We start from the raw sequence: 18560 nt of genomic DNA on the forward strand, positions 1-18560 counted from the left end.
TATTTGCCTTGTACTAATAACTCTGGAGAAATAAATGAACTCTGCAAGTAACAATTGCTAGTTAGAACGAGTCATCCTTTCAACTTGATTTGGGAAGGTTTTCCAGGTTTGTAAAGCACGTAATACTACTTGACATTAAATGTGAACTCTGCAATCAGCATTTGGCATCAGAACGAGTCTTGTCCTTGAGCTAAACTTGACTGGGAAAATTCCAGGTCTGCAAAGTAGACGATCTTCGTTCGTATCATCCTGACAGGATTAATGGACGGGAACACATATCTTCTGATGCAGCAGCAGTCGTAATAGTGAAGATACAGCAAGGGAGAAGTCATGCTGGCAAGAAGACTAAACAAAGCAGCTCTCAACCAAGGACTTCCTGACGTCGGCGCCAAGAGCGCCGGGTCGTCCGTCTCTCAGCCTGAAGACGCTCTCCACAACTGAGAGCTCGGTCGCCGTGGTGTCCGAGCCGCAGAACGCCGCCCAGTCGTTGACCGCCATGCCGCTCGCGATGACCTCGCTCCCCCGGTTCACGGTGCCGGCCACGAGGGGCACCTGTAGCAGCGTCGACAGCTCGTCCAGGTCTTCCACCGACGTCCGCGGGTGAACCTACAGATACGCGGTTCACAAGTTTCAGAGATAAAGAGTGATGATCACATTCTGCACTGAACTTCAGTTCGCTAGTAGCTGGTTGCCATGAGCTTACAAGTCCCCCTTTGTTGGAAAAGGTGCAGAAACTCCCCACCAGTATGTTCCCAGCGATCGTCTGCCTGAACACCTCCACTCCAAGAACGTCTGAGATGAGCTCCTCGGTTTCCTGCCACGGACAAAACACTCCAGATAAGTCCAGATCTCTTCATCTTTGCACGATTTGCTATATGATTATTGCCGCATCGTTGGGGGTTAAGAACAATTACCTTGGTGAGATCTGGGTTTGTGAGAGCAACATGGTCATTGCAAGCAATGCAGTTGCCCAGGGCAGAGAGGCGTTCGTCGATGCGCTGGACGACCACCTGATCAGGCAGGCTGTTCTTCAGGTGCTGGAGCTCTGTTGGCAACAAAGGCGTCTGTCAGACTGTTTTGTCGAAAAAAATGCCCGCCACACTGTCAATGACAACATATGCGGATCCTTCAATTCACAAACAAATGTCACTCGGTGTGTTTCCTACCTTGGTCGGTGGTGGTATGTGGCAGAAGAAGCCCGTTTTTGTTGCCTGATCAACATAGCGAACAGACACAAAAAACATATGAGCAATCAAGTTCAATACAGGAACCACAAAATTACTAGGACTCCTTCTGTTCCTAAATTTTTATCATTTTAGTACAAATTTGAACTAAAACAACGACAAGAATTTAGGAACAGAGGGAGTGCAGTCTGTTCGGTTCGCATTGAGGAAAAGCAAAGTGCGCTCACCGACGCAGAGTCTCCCGACGATCCTGGTGCCGCCGATGGACGCCCTGACCACCGGGATGACGCCAGCGAGCTCGGCTTCAAACACACTGCCACCGCAAATAAAACGTAAACACTACAGTTAGACACGCCACCACACATGACAACAGATTCAATCGTCGATTTGTTCTGAGTGGCCAATTAACCTGACGAAATTCTCAGCGCCGCCGGCGGCGACGAGGCAGTAGGCGTTGGTGAGCCTCGAGAAGACGCCAACCTCGCACGAGTTCTCGAACTTGAGACCTGCGGCACAGCAGGACCAAAAGCGTTCGCATCGACCGGTCAATTTGGAAGGAACAGAAAAAGGGGAAAGAAAATTCGGTAAGATAAGATCGGATGGGGACTCACGGGACGCCATTGTCGGGCCTGGTCGCGGAAACCTCCCTCGACGGCGAGTAAGGGGAGCTTAGCGGGGACGCGACGGGCGGGCGGGCGGGCGGGAGGTGGCGCCGGTGGTGGTGGTGGAAGTGTTTTGCGGTGGAGGAGGTGAATAGTTTGAGGCGAACTCTTATAATACTACGATCGTAATTCCTTAACGTGCTGTGGTTGGGGTTTGGGTGCCGTTGGTTCCAAGTTTCGTAGTGGGCCACGGCTTGGACTTTGGACTTGCTGAGGCTCCTTTCCTCTCCAAGTTTCTTCTCTGTTGGGCTTACGTTGGCACCAAGTTTTCCTGCCGGCCGGTCGCGGCGGCTCGGCCACGCCGCTGTTTGGTTGTACACGTCAGGTGCCCAGCTGGCTAGACAGCTTTCCCTCAAAAAAAAAAAAAGCTGGCTAGACAGTTTTCCCTAAAAAAAAAAAGCTGGCTAGACAGCTAGCGAAACAGTTTTGACTTTGATCCGGAGGCGAGAACGAACCGGAGACAAGTAACACGAGTGGCCATGGATTCTCCCTTGTGTTTTTCAACCATTCGGGTACATATTGGTAGTGTGGATATCGATCTCGTTGATACATAGATAGCACACGTAATAACTGTATTTTATTTGTTTACTAGCTAAATACCCGTGCGTTGCAACGGAGGCACAAATATTTCAATGATTTACGTCTCAAATATAGATTACGCATGTCCATCGACCGATCGAATTTTTTTCTTTTCAAAACGTAATTGACAAACGTAGAAAACTTATCTTAATTTGTGGAACTTACCTTCCACATGGGCTTAATTTTCTCAAATATAGATTACGCATGGTTTCCTTAATTTGTGGAACTTACCTTGCTGAGAGCTTAATTTGTGGAACTTACCCTGCGGCGGGACTGCGTCCCATGGCGGCGATCACGGGGACCGGCAGTGCGGCACCCCATGGCGGCGGCGGCGGCGTGGACCGGCACATGGAGGGACGGGCGCAGGAGGGATGGTGAGGGAGAGGAAGGGATCGAGTGAGTTCCGGTGGAGAGGAGAGATTTCGGGAGAGGAGAGGCTGGTGGGCGGTGGCGGCGCCGCGCGGGGCAGGGAGCAGCGGTGGCATGCGGGCTAGGCGAGATGCGAGAAAAGGAAAGAGAAAAACGATTCAGGAGTTCGGGCGATGGCATACGGATGTAATTTCTGTGAATTTGGGACGACGGACCAACGTCCAACGTACCAAACTGCAAATTAAATAGTAGTAAAGAAAATAGAGAAACTTCAGTACATATGCTAATTTGGATACGCTTATTCATCCGAGTAAAAAAAAATGGTGGCATGAGAAGAGGTTGAGCTCTAATACAAAGGACCGAGCCGTCTTCAAATGTGGAGGCTAACTGAGAACAAAATAAGTTTGTCGTCCTAAGACACAGCCACCGAGAGAACAAAATGCATATGCAGACAGAGCCATGAAAAAACTCAGAAGGCTATCAACGGTCTCTGCTAGTTTTTTTTTTCTCGTGACATCAACCCGGCAAGGCGAACCGAGGACCAATGTCGGGCATTTCATTAGTCTCTTACGTGTGTCCAAGGCGTCTTAACGGAGCAAACGGAGTCATACGGAATAATGGTGTCCATTGCTACATCGTCGTTCTCGTGTGGGTGTCGTGACCTACATAATTGACCCCATGGTTTATAATTCGTCTTTTCGTACTTTTGGTTTTAATGGTTACCAGTGCAAACAATGGTTTCAAAATCTGCCCTACGAGGGTGTCCCCAACCATGACGCATTCATCAATTTCAGGTTCCGAAAATGTCTCGAGCATGTTGCGGCGGTGCCTCAGTCTCCACTGTTGGATCACACTTGTAGACCTAACATGTGTTGGGGGTGATGTTAGAGTTATCAGAATACACGAATGGAATAATGGATTCCACCTGGTAGATACGTGCATCCCACGTGCTTCTCACAACTGCTTTGTTTGCACCGTACATAGGTTCTGGATCCGATGGCTACGAGGAATGGCACAACTCTCCATGGTACCAGATCAAGCCTCTCTTTTGGTTTCCATTTTTGTGCTTTTTTTAAAACCTTGGAAATTAATCTAGTAGCCCTTTTGTGTATGGTATTCTTTAATATTGTCGCTGGATACATGGATGAATGCCAAGATGAACGGCGACCTAAACACTCAATTTTGAGGGATTATGATCGACATTTCAATTTATTACTCCTCCAACCGGTATTACTTCTTTTAAATTTGTCCAAATATGGCTGTATCTATGTGTAAAAAGCGTCTAGATACATGTAATATTTTGACAAGTAATTCCGGCCGGAGGGAGTAGATGTTTCTGTTGTCTGATGTTCACATTGGTTGTTCCGTTCATCTATTTTACTTTGTTAGATGAACCAATAAAACCATATCATTATTTATGAAAAAAAAACATTTTTCTTACATAAATGTTCGAGCATCCAACTACAAAGTCCAGTTCTCTCCTCGAAAAAAGTTAGTACTACCTCCAACCCATATTACTTCTCGAAATATTACATGTACCTAGATGCTTTTTAAACATAAATACATCCATTTATGGGCAAATTTGAGACAAGTAATATTGGATCGGAGAGAATACCACTTCATTAATTTGATCCTTCATCTGCGTCTCCTCGTCTCCACGCTTGCCTAAGAGCCACTTTTTCTGATAGTATGGGGGGGAGGTGGGGCACCGGCTAGATTTTGTTTTTAAGGTCCAGCCGGTTCCCAGCCGGCGCCCCCAAACGCCTCTCAAAACCAAATTTTACAAATTGAAACAAACTTATTATTTGACCCGAGCTGTGTCTTCTGGAGTGGGTGTCTTCATACACCGGTCTCCAAACACCGCCACAATTGCCCTACATAACCTGTACATGCAATCGATGGCCGTGGACTCGGCCATGCGGAGGCAATCGTCCTGTGTATCGGTAGGAATTCCATAAGCAAGCAAACGAAGGGATACCGTGCATTTATGAATTGATATGAAACCAAGCGTGCCGACTGCGTCCCTCTTCAATTTGAACTAATCGTCATACTCCCAGAGGTACTCGGCGATCCTCAAAACGAGCTTCCGAGACATTCTGACACGGCGCTGAAAGATCACATCGTTGTGCAATGGATCAACGGCGAAGTAGTCTGCGTACAACATGCAGTAGCCTTCCATCCTTTGCCTCGCCTTGCTCTTGTGACGGCCCTTCCTCGATCCTCACCTTCCCGGCCGCTTTGCATCTTCGGCGATGAGGCCAAGAAGCGATGAGACGATGAGTTGATGCTCCTCTTCGCCACGCAGCATCATCGGCAGCGGCTACTTCCTCGTCAAAAAGCACGGCGAGCATCTCTTCGTCATCCAAATCCATGCCCTTGGCAAATCGTCGAACACCTTGCGAGCAACATGGCCGCGGGGTGGGCACCTACGGGGTGCGGGAACTAGAACTGCGGCGGCAATGGAAGATCTACGCGGCGGCAGGTTTTTTTTTCTATCTGCTGCCTACAGTCGCCGGTGAGAGGGGTGGTTCCGGCGGCGATTCGGGGGTGGAAGTCGCCGAAGCTAACAGAGAAGGGCAAATGGGGTATGTTTTTGGGTTTGTGCCGCTGACAGTGCTGGCCCACGAGGTTTTGCGTCCGAGCCGGCGCTCCCGACAGCCCTCCTAAATTTGGTTCGGCCTAGAGGTGCCGGCTAAAAAACAATTTGCAGAGGCTGGCTGGGTCGGAATTTTCAGGCCGGCACCCACAATGGACGGACGGAGATGCTCTGATAATCCGGACATGCTAACTCTAGCTGAGGACGACCTCAGCTCTTTTCTTCTTCAGCTTTAGTACTCCTACAGTCCTACTCCGTAACACGTTAATGTTAGAATACGCCTTCGGTTTAGGGAAACGTACATTTGGGCCCAAGAAAACAAACGAGGTCTTCCCCTACCTCTGTCCAAACAGATGGCCATACAAATCACGCCGTCAATTCGACTCTCCGATAGTCCGGCAGATCCGCCGGCGTTAGAAGTGGCAAATACGGCACGGCCGCGCGGCATTTTTCCGCGCAGCGCCTGCAGCGTGGTTTGCCGTGCCGCTGGCCCGGCGCCCGCGTCCGGCGGCCGGGCGGGCTCGACGGGGGGATTCCACTATTCCAGCGAGGGCAGGTAACATAGCATCATTCGCGGAAGTTGTTTAGTCCCACATCGCCATTGCGGACGGAATCCGCGTCCTATAAATCCGTATCATTCGCGGATTGCCTCGCCGGGCCTAGTAGCGAAGGCCTGTAACTCCGGCTTCGGAGGGTAGAGTTGGCGGGAGGGGTTCGTGTGTGCGCTTTAAGTTGAGCCTAAGGTCAGGTAATACGCACGTCCGTCCGCGCATAATAGCGCTTAAACAACCGCCATATCAATGTGTTATAAGGTACGGCGGTATAAGACGACGCTGCCCTGAGCCCGGCAAGAGTGGGCAGCCCCTCGACGCGGGGTGGCCTTCAGCCGAGCCCCTATATTATAGTGTTAGCTGGGCTTTCCCCCTCGTTTAGGGGGAGCCTTCGGTTCCTTAATCGGCGCACTCTCGACCCCGCTCGCCAACTCTTTTGCTTCTCTTTTGATCTATAGAGATTATTCTGACGTTAGTATTATTCGAAGTTTATTTATTTATCTCGGAATCACGCAGAGTGCTGCTCTAGATCACCTAGGAATGTTCATAGAGAAAGCAGGTTTCAGTTCATCTGTAGAGTAAGGTACTGTTAAAAACAGAGTCAAGCAATTTATCAATCATGCATTGGGTAAGCTTAATGCTTAATGCCCTTCTTATTACATTTCAGTAATGCACATTCTGAACAAGATTCTGGGCTTGTTAGCACAGAAGGCTCAGCTCTGTGTTCTTCAGTTGAATTTCATTGGCTATGAATATTTTCCACTGATGTCAGAAACTTGTACTCTCCAGCTTCGGATAGAGATCATGTAAATAAGAGAACTGTAATAGTACTTGGTTGTTTTTGACTTTGTTTTTAAGTGGGGGTATGTGCTGGTAGCTTTCAACTGATCACTGACGAATGTAGTGTTTTATCTTTATTGATATCCTGAATGTAGTGTTTTTATCTTTATTGATATCCCAATTCTTAGTCAGACCATTCTTAATTGAACAAATGTTCATATGTTTAGAGTAGATGCTTTATGTTGGGCAACCTGAAAAAATCATCAGTGGTGTCAAGTGCTGTCTCTGTATTTTACTGAAAAATTACCCAGGCCTCTGTGTTGCTTCTGTGCTGGGGTATCTTTAGGAGCACACTGGAGCTAGGAAGGCCAGATTCATCAAGCTGCGTGCATACTAGAGGAGGCCTCGAACTGAGTTCTGACTTGCTAACTTTGAAGCCATGTCTGCAGCTCACTGACGAAGACATCATCTGGGGCTCTCGGCACTTTGTTAGTTCAAATGTAACAATATGGTTGTTCTCCCGGATGTAACCTTGGTGATGATTATAGTGATACTGTGCTCTTTGTTAGTTCTCTCGGCTTTTAGGTGCGTTTTCTTTTTCAATTTAACAAGGTTTAGATCAATATCATCTTCCCACAAAATTCAGTTTTCATTTGCAGGAACCTTTAAGAAAATAATGCACATGTTCAGCAAGAGTACGAGCATACACAATAATACACAGAGTCAGCGTTGACTCTCAATGTCAGCAAAAGTCGACGGTAAAATAAAACATACAAAAAATTGTATCTTCATATTTATCATAAATGTTTTGTTAGCATTAAAATGCTATAATTGCGATAAAGTACGATTGGTAAACAGGTTATCTCTTAGCTGATTCTTGCCGATTCTTTCCTTAAATTGGACTTTCTAAGTTGGCTTCTTTTGAAAAGAAAACACGCCATGCAGGGCCAAATCAGATCCATCGACATCAGAGCCTGCTTCAGAAACATTGGGCCATTTTCTTGTCAATATAGGTGGAATCGATGTTGATCTTTCATGATATCTTGTTAGTTTCCGCATCATTTTATTGCCAAAACTCTAATGGCGTAGTCCATATTGAATCGTGATCGAATTAATAGCTAAAACGTTCTCTTATAATACGCCTTGCGTGTTTGGAAACGTACACTTGAGCCGTATCCATCGCCCAGCACTTTTTTTTACCGCCCATCGGCCATCGCCCTGCAAACGAGGTCTTCCCCTGCCCCTATCCAAACAGATCGCCACACCAAATCACGCCGCCAATTCGATCCTCCGATGGATCCGCCGACGGCAGAAGCGGTGAGTGCGGCACGGCGGCGCGGGAATTTTCCGAGCAGAGCCTGCAGCTGGGCCGACCATGCCGCTCGATGAGCCCGCCCCCGCGCGCGGTGGCTCGCTCAGGCAGGCGGGCGGCCGGGCTCGACGGGGGGATTCCAGCGAGGGCAGGTAACATACTAACATCGCACCATTCGCGGAGGATGTTTAGTCCCACATCGCCATTTCAGGCGGAATCCGCGTCCTATAAATCCGCACCATTCGCGGAATGTATCGCTGGGCCTAGTAGCACAGGCCTGTTATCCGGGCTTCGGGGGCATTGTTGGCGAGGGTAAGGCTCGGCTCATGCGTGGGCGTCGCCGGAAACGGTGGCGGAGCCGAGCTCGGGTTGAGGGGTGCGCAGCGCTCTGAGTTTGAGCCTAGGGTCAGGGTACGCCCCATGACCCGCGTGGGACACGACCCTGGGGCCGGCATTGGTATGGACGGCCTTCAGCCACGGGCATGTCCGGTGGCCTTAACCGACCGGGGCGGCCGGAGACCGGGTGGCTGGCCTTCGGCCGCGAGCCCCTAAGTACTACTCCCTCCGTTCCATAATTTTTGTCGAAATCTTACATGTATCTAGACGTTTTTTAGGAATAGATACATCTATTTTTGAACAAATTCAAGACAAGAATTATGAAACAGAGGTAGTACTAACTGGGCTTCTCTCTCAAGAGTGAACCCCACTAACCATAGTACAAGTCCTACTAATGCTGGCCCTTTCCCTCTCGAGGGAAGCCTTGGGATCCTCGGAGAGAGCACGCACTTCTTGACCCCTCTCGCCAACTCTTTTGTGGATCAAAGAAAAATGTTTCACTGTTCTCTCATGATGACAATATGAATGGAAGCTACGAAATTATGTTTAGTAGAGATATGTTTGGCTTATCTCTTTCAAGATCACATACAAAATACAGTGCTTTGGAATCTAGATCACCTCATTATGTGTATGCTTTTTCATGGAGACTTATTCATCTGTCGAGCACTCGAGCAAGGTGACAACCAGGCTCAACCAACTATCTTCAATCTTAATGGCCGTGAATATTCTTACTCATTATGAATATTTTCATTTGGCAAGCAGGGCAATAACCAATCTACTGTGTTTTTTTTTGCCGGAATGGGCTCCAACTTATTTGTTATTCAGACCTACATGTTTTGTATTTAAGCTCAACTTCTTTATTAGGTAATCTGAATTCAAATTCTTGAAACATTACCGGTGAGGCCAAGTCCGCCCCCGCCTGTCTGCTTCTTCGCCTGGCGCCGCGTCGGCAACGACGGGAACTAGCTCCAGCGACCGTGCCGCCATCTCCGCCGCCGAATCCCCCCAGGTCCCTGCTCTCCTCCGTTGGCAAGCAAGGTAAGCCTTGCCCTCATCTCTTCCCTCCCTTCATCCCCCTATCGCTTCTTGTTGTCTTGTTGCTGCCGCATGCCATTGCTGCTTCTTGTTCATGTGCCAAATTCAAGAAAATTGCTGAACAATAGGCGCCTTTTTACCATTTGCTTCTCTGTTCCATCACACAGAGAACATAATTAGCATGCAGTACCATATATGCCCATTTGTAAGTTGTTTGCAGTTTGGGTTCCTCTTTAGGAGCTCAATTACCTGCAGTTTGTAGTATAGACATGAAATTTTCTGGCAAGTTTTCTATATCAAATGTGATTAGATGTTCCCCTATGAATTCTAGTAGTAAGGTAGTTGTGCTGTTAACTGACTAGAGTATGGGAATTCATCTTGGTGAAAGGTGAGTGAAGTCTGACAGCTAAACAGATTTTTGACTGTATGGATTGGTCCAGAGTTTCTAGTTGCATGTTGGAGTTTGATAGGAATGCTACCATTTCTCCGTATGGCTGGGAGAATGCAACTCTACTAATCTGGAGTCCAATGCTTACTGACTGGTACACCGTAAGATATAAAATCTGAATAATTTTATCCCTCATGTGCCTGGTTTTGAATTTTGCACAGCTATTAGAGATATAGGAAAAGATTAGTATAAAGATGGAAACCCGCACAAGTTTAAAATACCTTATCCTTACCTCTCTTCCTTCTGAATTTGGTACCCAAATTATCTATCTTAAAGTAAGCTACGTAAAATAAATTCTTATATGTTTGCCTCAAACAATTGATTAAGATTTGGTGTTTGCTTTTTTTTGCTAGTTCAGGGGTCTCAGCTTGGCGAAAGGCGATAGAAGTCCGGATACTAGAAAGTTTCTTTACAGTATTAATTTAGCCCCTAGCATTGCATTGTACTCCCTCATTTTGAAAATAGAAGTTATAAGTTTGTTCTAACTTAAATATCTGAAAGCTTAGCCCCTAGCATTGCATTGTACTCCCTCATTTTGAAAATAGAAGTTATAAGTTTGTTCTAAATTAAATATCTGAAAGCTGAACCAAAATTATAAATTTGGGTTACAGCTGGAGGGGAAGTACATTTGTAGTAAGTGCTAAGGATTGACAGAATAGACTCTAGACTACAAGAGTAGCTACATAGTGTTATGCATGCCATAAAATATATCAAGCATTTATGTGCAAGTGAATCTTGTTAGTACATATCAGTATTTTGGAGCTTTTCTGTTCTTAGTTCTTATTCTTCTGAAAGTTAGAGGGTAAGGCACACCCCTGTTGTGCATAATCTTTTGGCTTGTGTGGTTACTTCTTAATTTCAGACTGCAAGTGTTTTTGTTTGGTGACCTAACTGCATCGAGTCTACTAAACTCTGTCCATGAATCATCAGGGTAACATGAAATTAATTGTGAAAGAAAACACTAATGTATAGTGTTGTGGCGCAGCAGAGCACAACAGGATCAATTTTTTGCTTACTAAAAAGTCATAATTATATGCTAACTTTTTAGCTAAACGCTACTCGCTGCTGATCTGACGCAATTGGGCTATGTGTTGTGCTTCGAGAGCTGAGAGCTACAGAAGCCATTATATTGAGAATAGATGGCATCTTAGAAGGGTATGTAAGTCAGTCGCCTGACTTTGCTTTTTCAGTCAGAGAATCTGTGCCTGATTCTTGGAAGTACCAGCTAGGAAGCCATGGATGTTAACTTCTGTCTGCAACACTAATACAGTAATACTGCCATTCTACTACTATCTCTTTGCTCTGCTCTACCAGGTTCATGTTGAATCTCTGATGTAGATATAGTAATGTTGTTTGCTTTGTGCGGCAATTGAAGAGCATGTGGTAATGTTGACAGCGTGGTGCTTTTTGCTGCTCCTGTTCATGTTCAAGCAGCTGGGCACTCCTGAGCTGTGACAAAGATATTTGTGTCCAATCTGAAACGGTAAATTCACAAAGATTTTTATGTTCAAGGACCGTGTTCAAGTTTTATGAGCATATTTATCATGTTCAAGTTTATATTTATCCTTGGAGCTACAATAATATATTTATATTATGTGATGCCTTTCTATCTTCGCTTTGGATAAATATGATGAACTTTTGACAAAATAATGTTCATGTCCTTTCTGGATTTGATGTCCAGATTTTTCAAATTAGATGATAAAATTTTGTGTTCAGATTTGTTGTTTAAATGTGTTATCTGTCAGAAAATCATCATGCGAGATGTAATGTGTTTATCATTTTTTCTCTCTAGATTTAATCATTCAAGTGGATTCGCATCAGGGTTCTGGGTATGTGAGTGTATTTTTTTTTTTTTTTTGCCATCACCTGTTTCTTCGGCAATGCAGACCTGCATGTGGTGTAGTTCACAACATGGGCAAAAACTACGTACGCAAACAGAAAATAGTTAGCGGAAAAGGATTCATTGGTTTCAGTCGTGCCCAGTAACATACAGGAGTATATTATATCAACTAGGCTTATTCTTAATTGAACTATTGAGTAGCTGCTTTCAGTTGGGCAACCTGTAAAATTCATCAGTTGTGTCGAGTGTTATCTACACTGGTTTAGCAAGAGTACGTGCTAAGTGATTACACTCTTTGAAACAGTACTCAATTATGTAGTATCTGGACTTTGTCAACATAGAGTACTTGGCTAGTTGGCTTCTCTGAATAAAACATCATGCAGGGCCAGATCAAAATCAATCGACATAAGAGCCTGCAGGGGCAGGAGCGAGGAGAGAAGTAAAAGGGGGCACTTAAACATTCTTAAGAAGATAAAACTTTAATTAGAGAAGGCTCCAATGGTAAAAATCTAATATTTGCATTGGTAGTTCTAATGAGTGGGGGGCATTGGCCATTGGACCCCCATAGAGCTCAACGCGGATCCGCCCAGCCTGTTTCAGAGACAGTGTGTCTGTTTCCTTGTCATGGCAGCGTCGATGTTGATCTTTCCTAATCCGTTGGTTTCCACATCCTTTTATTGCCCAAAGGTTTAGCAAAATTTAGCACTTGGCCCAAAGAGCAGCAGGCTTTCTATGTTTTCGACGCAATGGTACAGTCGGTATTGCTCTTCATGTACCACAAATAAAAACAAAAAACATATACGTAATAGGTTGTGTCTTTAGACTTACTATGAATGATTAGTTGGCATTAAATGTGATGATATACAATGGTAAATATGTCGATTTTTAGTTGACTCTTAGTCGATTCTTTCTTTAAGAGTCAACTCTTCTCTCATATTTCTCTTTCCTCGGCAAGTTTCAGATAAGTGTTGGTTAAGAGTCATCCTTTCTCCTAATGTTTTCATCCCTGGTCAATGTTTTTTTTTCCGGATACTTCATCCCTAGTCAATCGTGATCGTTAATCCGTGGACACCATGCAATCAAGTGTTATCTACAATGATTTAGCAGGGAACCATGCTCTTGGGTTACTGCCGAAACCTTAGAGCATCTCTAGCAGACCCCGCAAAAGGCCGAACTGAAACCCCTATTCGGTTTTAGGCCAAAAAACAGCCTGAGCAGGTATTCCAAACCGGGCCGGCCCGGAACACGTGTTTCGGTTTACACCAAAGGGCCTGCGAAAAGCGGGCATATATGGCACCCGGAGGCAGTGGTGGAGCGTGACGGAAATTCAAGAGGGGGCTAATTTAATTTCAAATAGCGATATATATGCAAGATTTTTTTTACTAGAAGATATTGAATTAGCAGAGTACCTCATCAAATTTCAGTTGGATTCATACAATCTTAGATGTCCATTTCGTCGATTACATGATAATTGGAACGAGAGAAAAATCGACATATATTATCTAAAAATTAACATACACATGCTATATTAGGGCACATTTGAGAGGTTTTCTAATTAGGACAATTATCTAAAATATATAAATCTTCTTTTGTGTGTAGTTTAGAATCTTACAAAAAGAAAACCTAGAATAAATAAGGGATTTCAGAAAAGAACGTGAGACCAAGATTCATTAAATTATACGCAGTTGATCTTGTGAACTAACACAACATCATGTTTGATCTGTTGGTTAATGTGATTGAGTCTTGTTTTTGCGGCCGGTTGTGATTAAAGAGCTATACCTAGTAGATTCTCGTGCACACTTGCATACGGTTTCCTCACGATTTGGCCCATGTATCAGATGAAATATATATGTCCGACTGAAAACACATGTCATTTTATTTTGGCCAAAAACTGTAGGGGATGGCACGATGTTGCATATATCAAGCAAAGTAAAACGTACGTGCTATTTACATGGAGAGAAAGAACAAACCTATACAAATGTACAAAATACGGAGTAAGGAAGGCTATCTATCAACAAAACATATTTGTGCACACATGTCAGTGATACATTGTCCATGTATAGTAGTAAAAAATTTGCAATTTGGAAGGGGGGGTTGCAGCCCAGTTTGGCCTCCATTACCCTCCGCCAGTGCCCGGAGGGTCGTTTTCGGTTCCAACTCCTCACATTCCGCCGCCCCTCTCTGCTGCCAAAACCCTCCCCCGTCGCCGAAATCCGTCTACTCGCAAATTTGGGCGACAAATTCCTGCCACCCAAGCCCCCATCATTCGCAATGGTGCATTCCGGCGCCTCCTCCCAGTCGACGCCTTGGAGCCTCGGACTCATCCTCTCCCCGCGCCGAAACCCTAGCAATGGGCGTGGGGTGCCGAAAATGACGAGGCAGTCCGGCGGCGGAGCATCGGCGCGCGGCAGCGCGGTGCAAAAAAGTGGGAGAAGCAACGCCACCTCAACGCCGACGCCGAACGGAGGTACCAGGCGTACCTCCGGGAAGAAGCCGCGTTGGCGGCAAGTGGATTTACGAGGCCGCGGCTGCTGGGGGCGCATCGCACACACGCCAGGCCGGGAGGAACCAAAGTCCTCTAGTGCGGCCGTGCGCCGTTGCTTCTCGTCGCCGGAGGAGGAGGAGGGGTAGTAGCAGCTGCCGGAGGAGGAGTACGCCACGGCAATCGCGGCAAGCCTCGTCACTGAAGCCAAGGAGCTTGCCCGCCGCGAGAAGGAGGATGCCAAAGACTCCGAGCTCCAACTTGCCATCGATGAATCCAAGAAGGATGAGTAGGCGGCGAGGAGAAGGACTCGCCGCCGGAGCTGAAGAAGGAGCCACCGGAGTATAAAACAGAGCCGGCGGCCGCGACAGGGAGCACATTTTGTTTTTGTTAATTGCTCCTCTGCTAACTATTATGTAGTATATATTTTGTTTAGATGATGATGAACTCTACTTATAGTATGCTGTGTGAATGGTAGTAGATGATGAATTCAATTCGCGCGAATCTCTTTTTCGAATTTTTCTACTCCGAATTAGATATCTGTTCTGCGTGACGCAATTCGTATCTGCAAATCTGGATTCAGTTCAACCGAACTAGTGCTGTTGGGTTCGCAGTTTTGGAGGTGCTAGAGATGCACTTATCCTCTCAAAGAAAAAAAGATGCGAGTATCTATGGCAATTCGGTCATCACTAAAACTCGTTCAATCCTACATAGACGCAAACAGTAGGTCCGCGATTTGTCTCGGAAGTACTAATAGTAGTTGGCCTTTAGTTTTTCTCGAAGCTAGCTAGTAAAAGTGAAAACGCTACCTCAGAATACGCCTTGCGTGCGCGGAAACGTAAATCTAGATCCTAGAAAAGGGGCAGGGAAAACGAAGGTGTCGTCCCCTACCCCTATCCAAACAGATCGCCCCACCAAATGACGCCGCCAATTTGATCCTCCGATGGATCCGCCGACGGCAGAAGCGGCGAGTGCGGCACGGCGGCGCGGGAATTTCCGAGCAAGGCGTGCAGCTGGGAAGACCATGCCGCTCGATGAGCCCGCTCCCGCGCGCGGTGGCTCGCTCAGGCAGGCGGGCGGTCGGGCTCGACGGGGGGAATCCAGCGAGGGCAGTTATATCGCACCATTCGCGGAGGATATTTAGTCCCACATCGCCATTTCAGACGGAATCCGCGTCCTATAAATCCGCACCATTCGCGGATTGCCTCGCCGGGCCTAGTAGCGAAGGCCTGTAACTCCAGCTTCGGAGGGTAGAGTTGGCGAGGGTAAGGCTCGGCTCATGCGTGGGCGTCGCCGGCAACGGTGGCGGAGCCGAGCTCGGGTTGAGGGGTGCGCAGCCTTCTGAGTTTGAGCCTAGGGTCAGGGGGTACGCCCCATGTCCCGCGTGCGTGTAAGCACTCTACTCAAACGAGCCCCACCGTATCAGTAAATTATACGGTTTCAGGGAGGGACACGACCCAGGGGCCAAGCGTTGTATCCCGGGTCCGGTGGCCAAGGCCACCGGGTTGGCCTTCGGCCGAGCCCCTCAGTACTACTAACACTACTAACGGGGCTTTCTCTCGAAGAGAGGGAGTTCCACTAACCTTAGTACTCCTCTCCTAGCTTGGCCTTTCCCTCTCGGGGGAGCCTTGGGTTCCTTGGAATAAAGCGCACTCCTTGACACCTCTCGCCAGCTCTTTTGTGGAGCAAAGAAAATTGATTACCTGTTCTCTCAAATTTGAACTAAAATCACGACAAAAATTTAGGATCGGAGCAAGTACAAAATTACGTTTAGTAAAGAGATGTTTGGCTTATCTCTTTCAAGATCATAAAAAAATATGATGCTTTGGAATCTAGATCACGTAGACTATTCATCTGTCCAGCAAGGTGACAACCAGACTCACTTCAATCTTAATGGCTGTGAATATTCTTACTCACTATGACTATTTTCATTTGGCAAGCAAGGCTAATTTGAATCCAACTTATTTGTTATTCAAACCTATATGTTTTGGATTTAAGCTCAACTTCTTTATCAGGTACTAATTTGAATTCAAATTCTTGAATATTACCAATGTTTGCCCAATTCACTGGCTAGTTAAAGCTTACATGTTGCTTTAGATTAATCATGCTAATGATTTCTGTATGCTTCACTACTCACTAGATGAATCTTCTGACCTGGTAGTTAATCTTAGTTATTTTGGCTGTGTGTGTATATAAAGTGAAGACAACTGGACAATTTATTGTGCTGGTGCATGCTTACTTTGTAGTGTCTTGTCCATAGCTGCCTGAACTTGTTTCCTTATGTAACTTTATGCTCCTTGTAAAAGAAACACTAATTTATCTGAAATATGCAGGTATTAGTGTCTGTCTATAAAATGCCCGTGGTAATATTTTTGTTTTTTCGTTGTGTTTTCTCCCGTATTGTCTGATGATGGTTTTTCTTTTCTGCCAGAAGAGTTCCTATCAGTTTATGTTGGCAATCTTTCGCTGTCTACTTCTGTCTTCGATATTGAGAAAATCTTCAGGCGTTTGGAAGAATTAAACCTGATGGAGTTGTTAGACGGAGTCACAAGGTTTCTTGCTTTCTATCCACTGCTTTCATTCCTGTTTCTGCTCTTGGCTTCCTAACCATACTAATACGCAGGTGGCTGGAATTTTCTTTAGCTTTGTTGAGTATGAAGACAGGATTAGTGTCCATGATGCTTAGTGTGAGATTCTCAACTTCTCGTAGTGTGGCATGCTGGTTAATTAGTTATTATAGCTTAATCTGGGCAGAGAGCCCTGGAATCAAAAGAAAAAGGGTAGAATTTAATTCAAACATAGATAATCGAGAACTCATCATTATTTGTAAGAGCAGGACTTGTCGGTGCTGCTGCCTACTGATTTCCTATCACAGGTCAAAGCATGCAAATGTGAGTACTGATTGGTTTTTTTAATTCTTTGATTTTTTTCATGGTCAAGTGATGCTGCTGGTATAATTTACAGTTTGTAAGAGTAGAATTTACTCTATTACCACCATTTCACTCTCCAATTGTGCCAGGGGGAGCATTATGTACTGACAATGCCGAAGCACTTACCGAGCTGCTCTCTTGTCGACGCTATCAAGACCTAGCTCAAGAGGCTCTTCCTAGATAAGGTAGTGGTGTACAAAGAGAAAAGTGCAAACTTCGTCACGTCATCGTCAGTACACGAGATTTTGTTGCTGGAAATCTGTAGGGAATGGAAGCTACAGAATTACGTTCAGTAGGTAAATGTTTGGCTTGTCTCTTTCAAGATTACATAAAAAAGTGACAATGCTTTAGGGTCTAGATCACCTCACTATGTGTATGCTCTATCATAGAGACTTCAATTCATCTGTCGAGCAAGGTGACCACCTGACTCAACCAAGCATTTGTCAATCTTAATGGCTGTGATCTAAGCTTCTGTTCCTTCGCTGAATTTCATTGTCTATAAATATTCTCCACCGGATTGCAAGAAGTCAAAAGCAACTATCTTTTTGAGAATAACCGGGGGAGAAGCCCCACCTGAATTATATTAAGGATAATAACAAGGTCATACACAAGGTTATACAGAGACATATCGGGAGAGTAAATAAGCGCACCAAGCAGTGGCGTCAGCTTTGAGAGAACAGATTTGGAGCGATGGAGCCAAGTGTGAAATCAGCAACAATGCGGTTTATCATGGTCTACGTCTTGAATGTATTTACTGGTATTTCTACTGATACCCTTATTGAGTAAGCCTTATTCTTAATTGAACAAATGTTAACGTCTAGAGTAGCTGCTTTATGTTGGGTAGCCTATAAAATTCATCAGTGGTGTCAGGTGTTATCTCTCTGTATTTACTACTCCCTCCGTCCCATATTTCTCGTCGTAGTTTTAGTTCAAAATAACTATGACAAAATTTATGGGACGGAGGGAGTAAAATATTATGTAGGATTCTATGTTGCCTCTGCTGGGTATCAGGAGCACACCAGAGCTAGCGAGGGTCAGATTCATCAAGCTGCATGCAAACTAACAGCTCGTTTGGCAACCAAGAATTCATTTCATTTGATCAAAATGAAATGAAATCCAATTTTTGATAGGATTTCATTTGGTTGAATTTGAATTCCGGGTTAAAAAATCATGTTTGTCTACCACATGGAATTGAAGAGTGAGACAATTTTAGAGAAATGATGACTTTTAGAGAGAAATTGAGGTTAGTTATAGTGTAATTCATGAAATTTGAGATTGAATTCCTGTGGCTAATTCCGTGCCAACCAAACAAGTTGTTTTTTGAATTCAAAATGAATTCTACAATTCTATGCCCAAATGATGAGTGCCAAAAGAGCCGTAAGTACAATTTTGATGTTACTAACTTTTGTAGCCGTGTCTGCAACCTCCTGACGCAGACATCGTCTGTGCTGTGGCC

General features: G+C 45.4%; 1 protein-coding gene and 3 long non-coding RNA genes across 8 annotated transcripts; 3 read left to right on the plus strand and 1 right to left on the minus strand.

Annotated features, from left to right (window-relative positions):
- Positions 1–35: 35 nt before the first annotated feature.
- On the minus strand, positions 36–1938 carry LOC100826654 (eukaryotic translation initiation factor 6-2). Its single transcript, XM_003567298.4, has 7 exons — positions 1796–1938; positions 1594–1690; positions 1412–1497; positions 1167–1211; positions 915–1045; positions 704–814; positions 36–606 (listed from the first exon to the last, which is right to left on the minus strand). The coding sequence occupies exons 1-7, from the start codon at positions 1803–1805 to the stop codon at positions 346–348; spliced, it is 741 nt and encodes a 246-aa protein (XP_003567346.1). The 5' UTR covers positions 1806–1938; the 3' UTR covers positions 36–345.
- Positions 1939–5751: 3813 nt separating this feature from the next.
- Positions 5752–11451, plus strand: LOC104582551. Of its 2 annotated transcripts, none has more exons than XR_002964048.1 (2): positions 5752–5946; positions 9234–11451. It is a non-coding gene; the product is annotated as an uncharacterized LOC104582551 (long non-coding RNA). The 2 variants fall into 2 exon arrangements; XR_001406234.2 differs by lacking the exon at positions 5752–5946 and adding an exon at positions 7798–8185.
- On the plus strand, positions 5953–7289 carry LOC112271133. Its single transcript, XR_002964049.1, has 2 exons — positions 5953–6524; positions 6609–7289. It is a non-coding gene; the product is annotated as an uncharacterized LOC112271133 (long non-coding RNA).
- Positions 11452–14827: 3376 nt separating the features above from the next.
- Positions 14828–18177, plus strand: LOC106866109. 4 transcript variants are annotated; one of them, XR_002962888.1, is made up of 4 exons: positions 14828–16726; positions 16798–16861; positions 17011–17065; positions 17194–17591. It is a non-coding gene; the product is annotated as an uncharacterized LOC106866109 (long non-coding RNA). The 4 variants fall into 4 exon arrangements; XR_001406043.2 differs by having other exon boundaries at positions 14831–16726; positions 16798–17065; XR_002962887.1 differs by having other exon boundaries at positions 14835–17065; positions 17194–17400; positions 17494–18177.
- Positions 18178–18560: the final 383 nt, after the last annotated feature.

This window comes from Brachypodium distachyon, chromosome 2, assembly GCF_000005505.3.
Source record: "Brachypodium distachyon strain Bd21 chromosome 2, Brachypodium_distachyon_v3.0, whole genome shotgun sequence".
NCBI lineage: Eukaryota > Viridiplantae > Streptophyta > Magnoliopsida > Poales > Poaceae > Brachypodium > Brachypodium distachyon.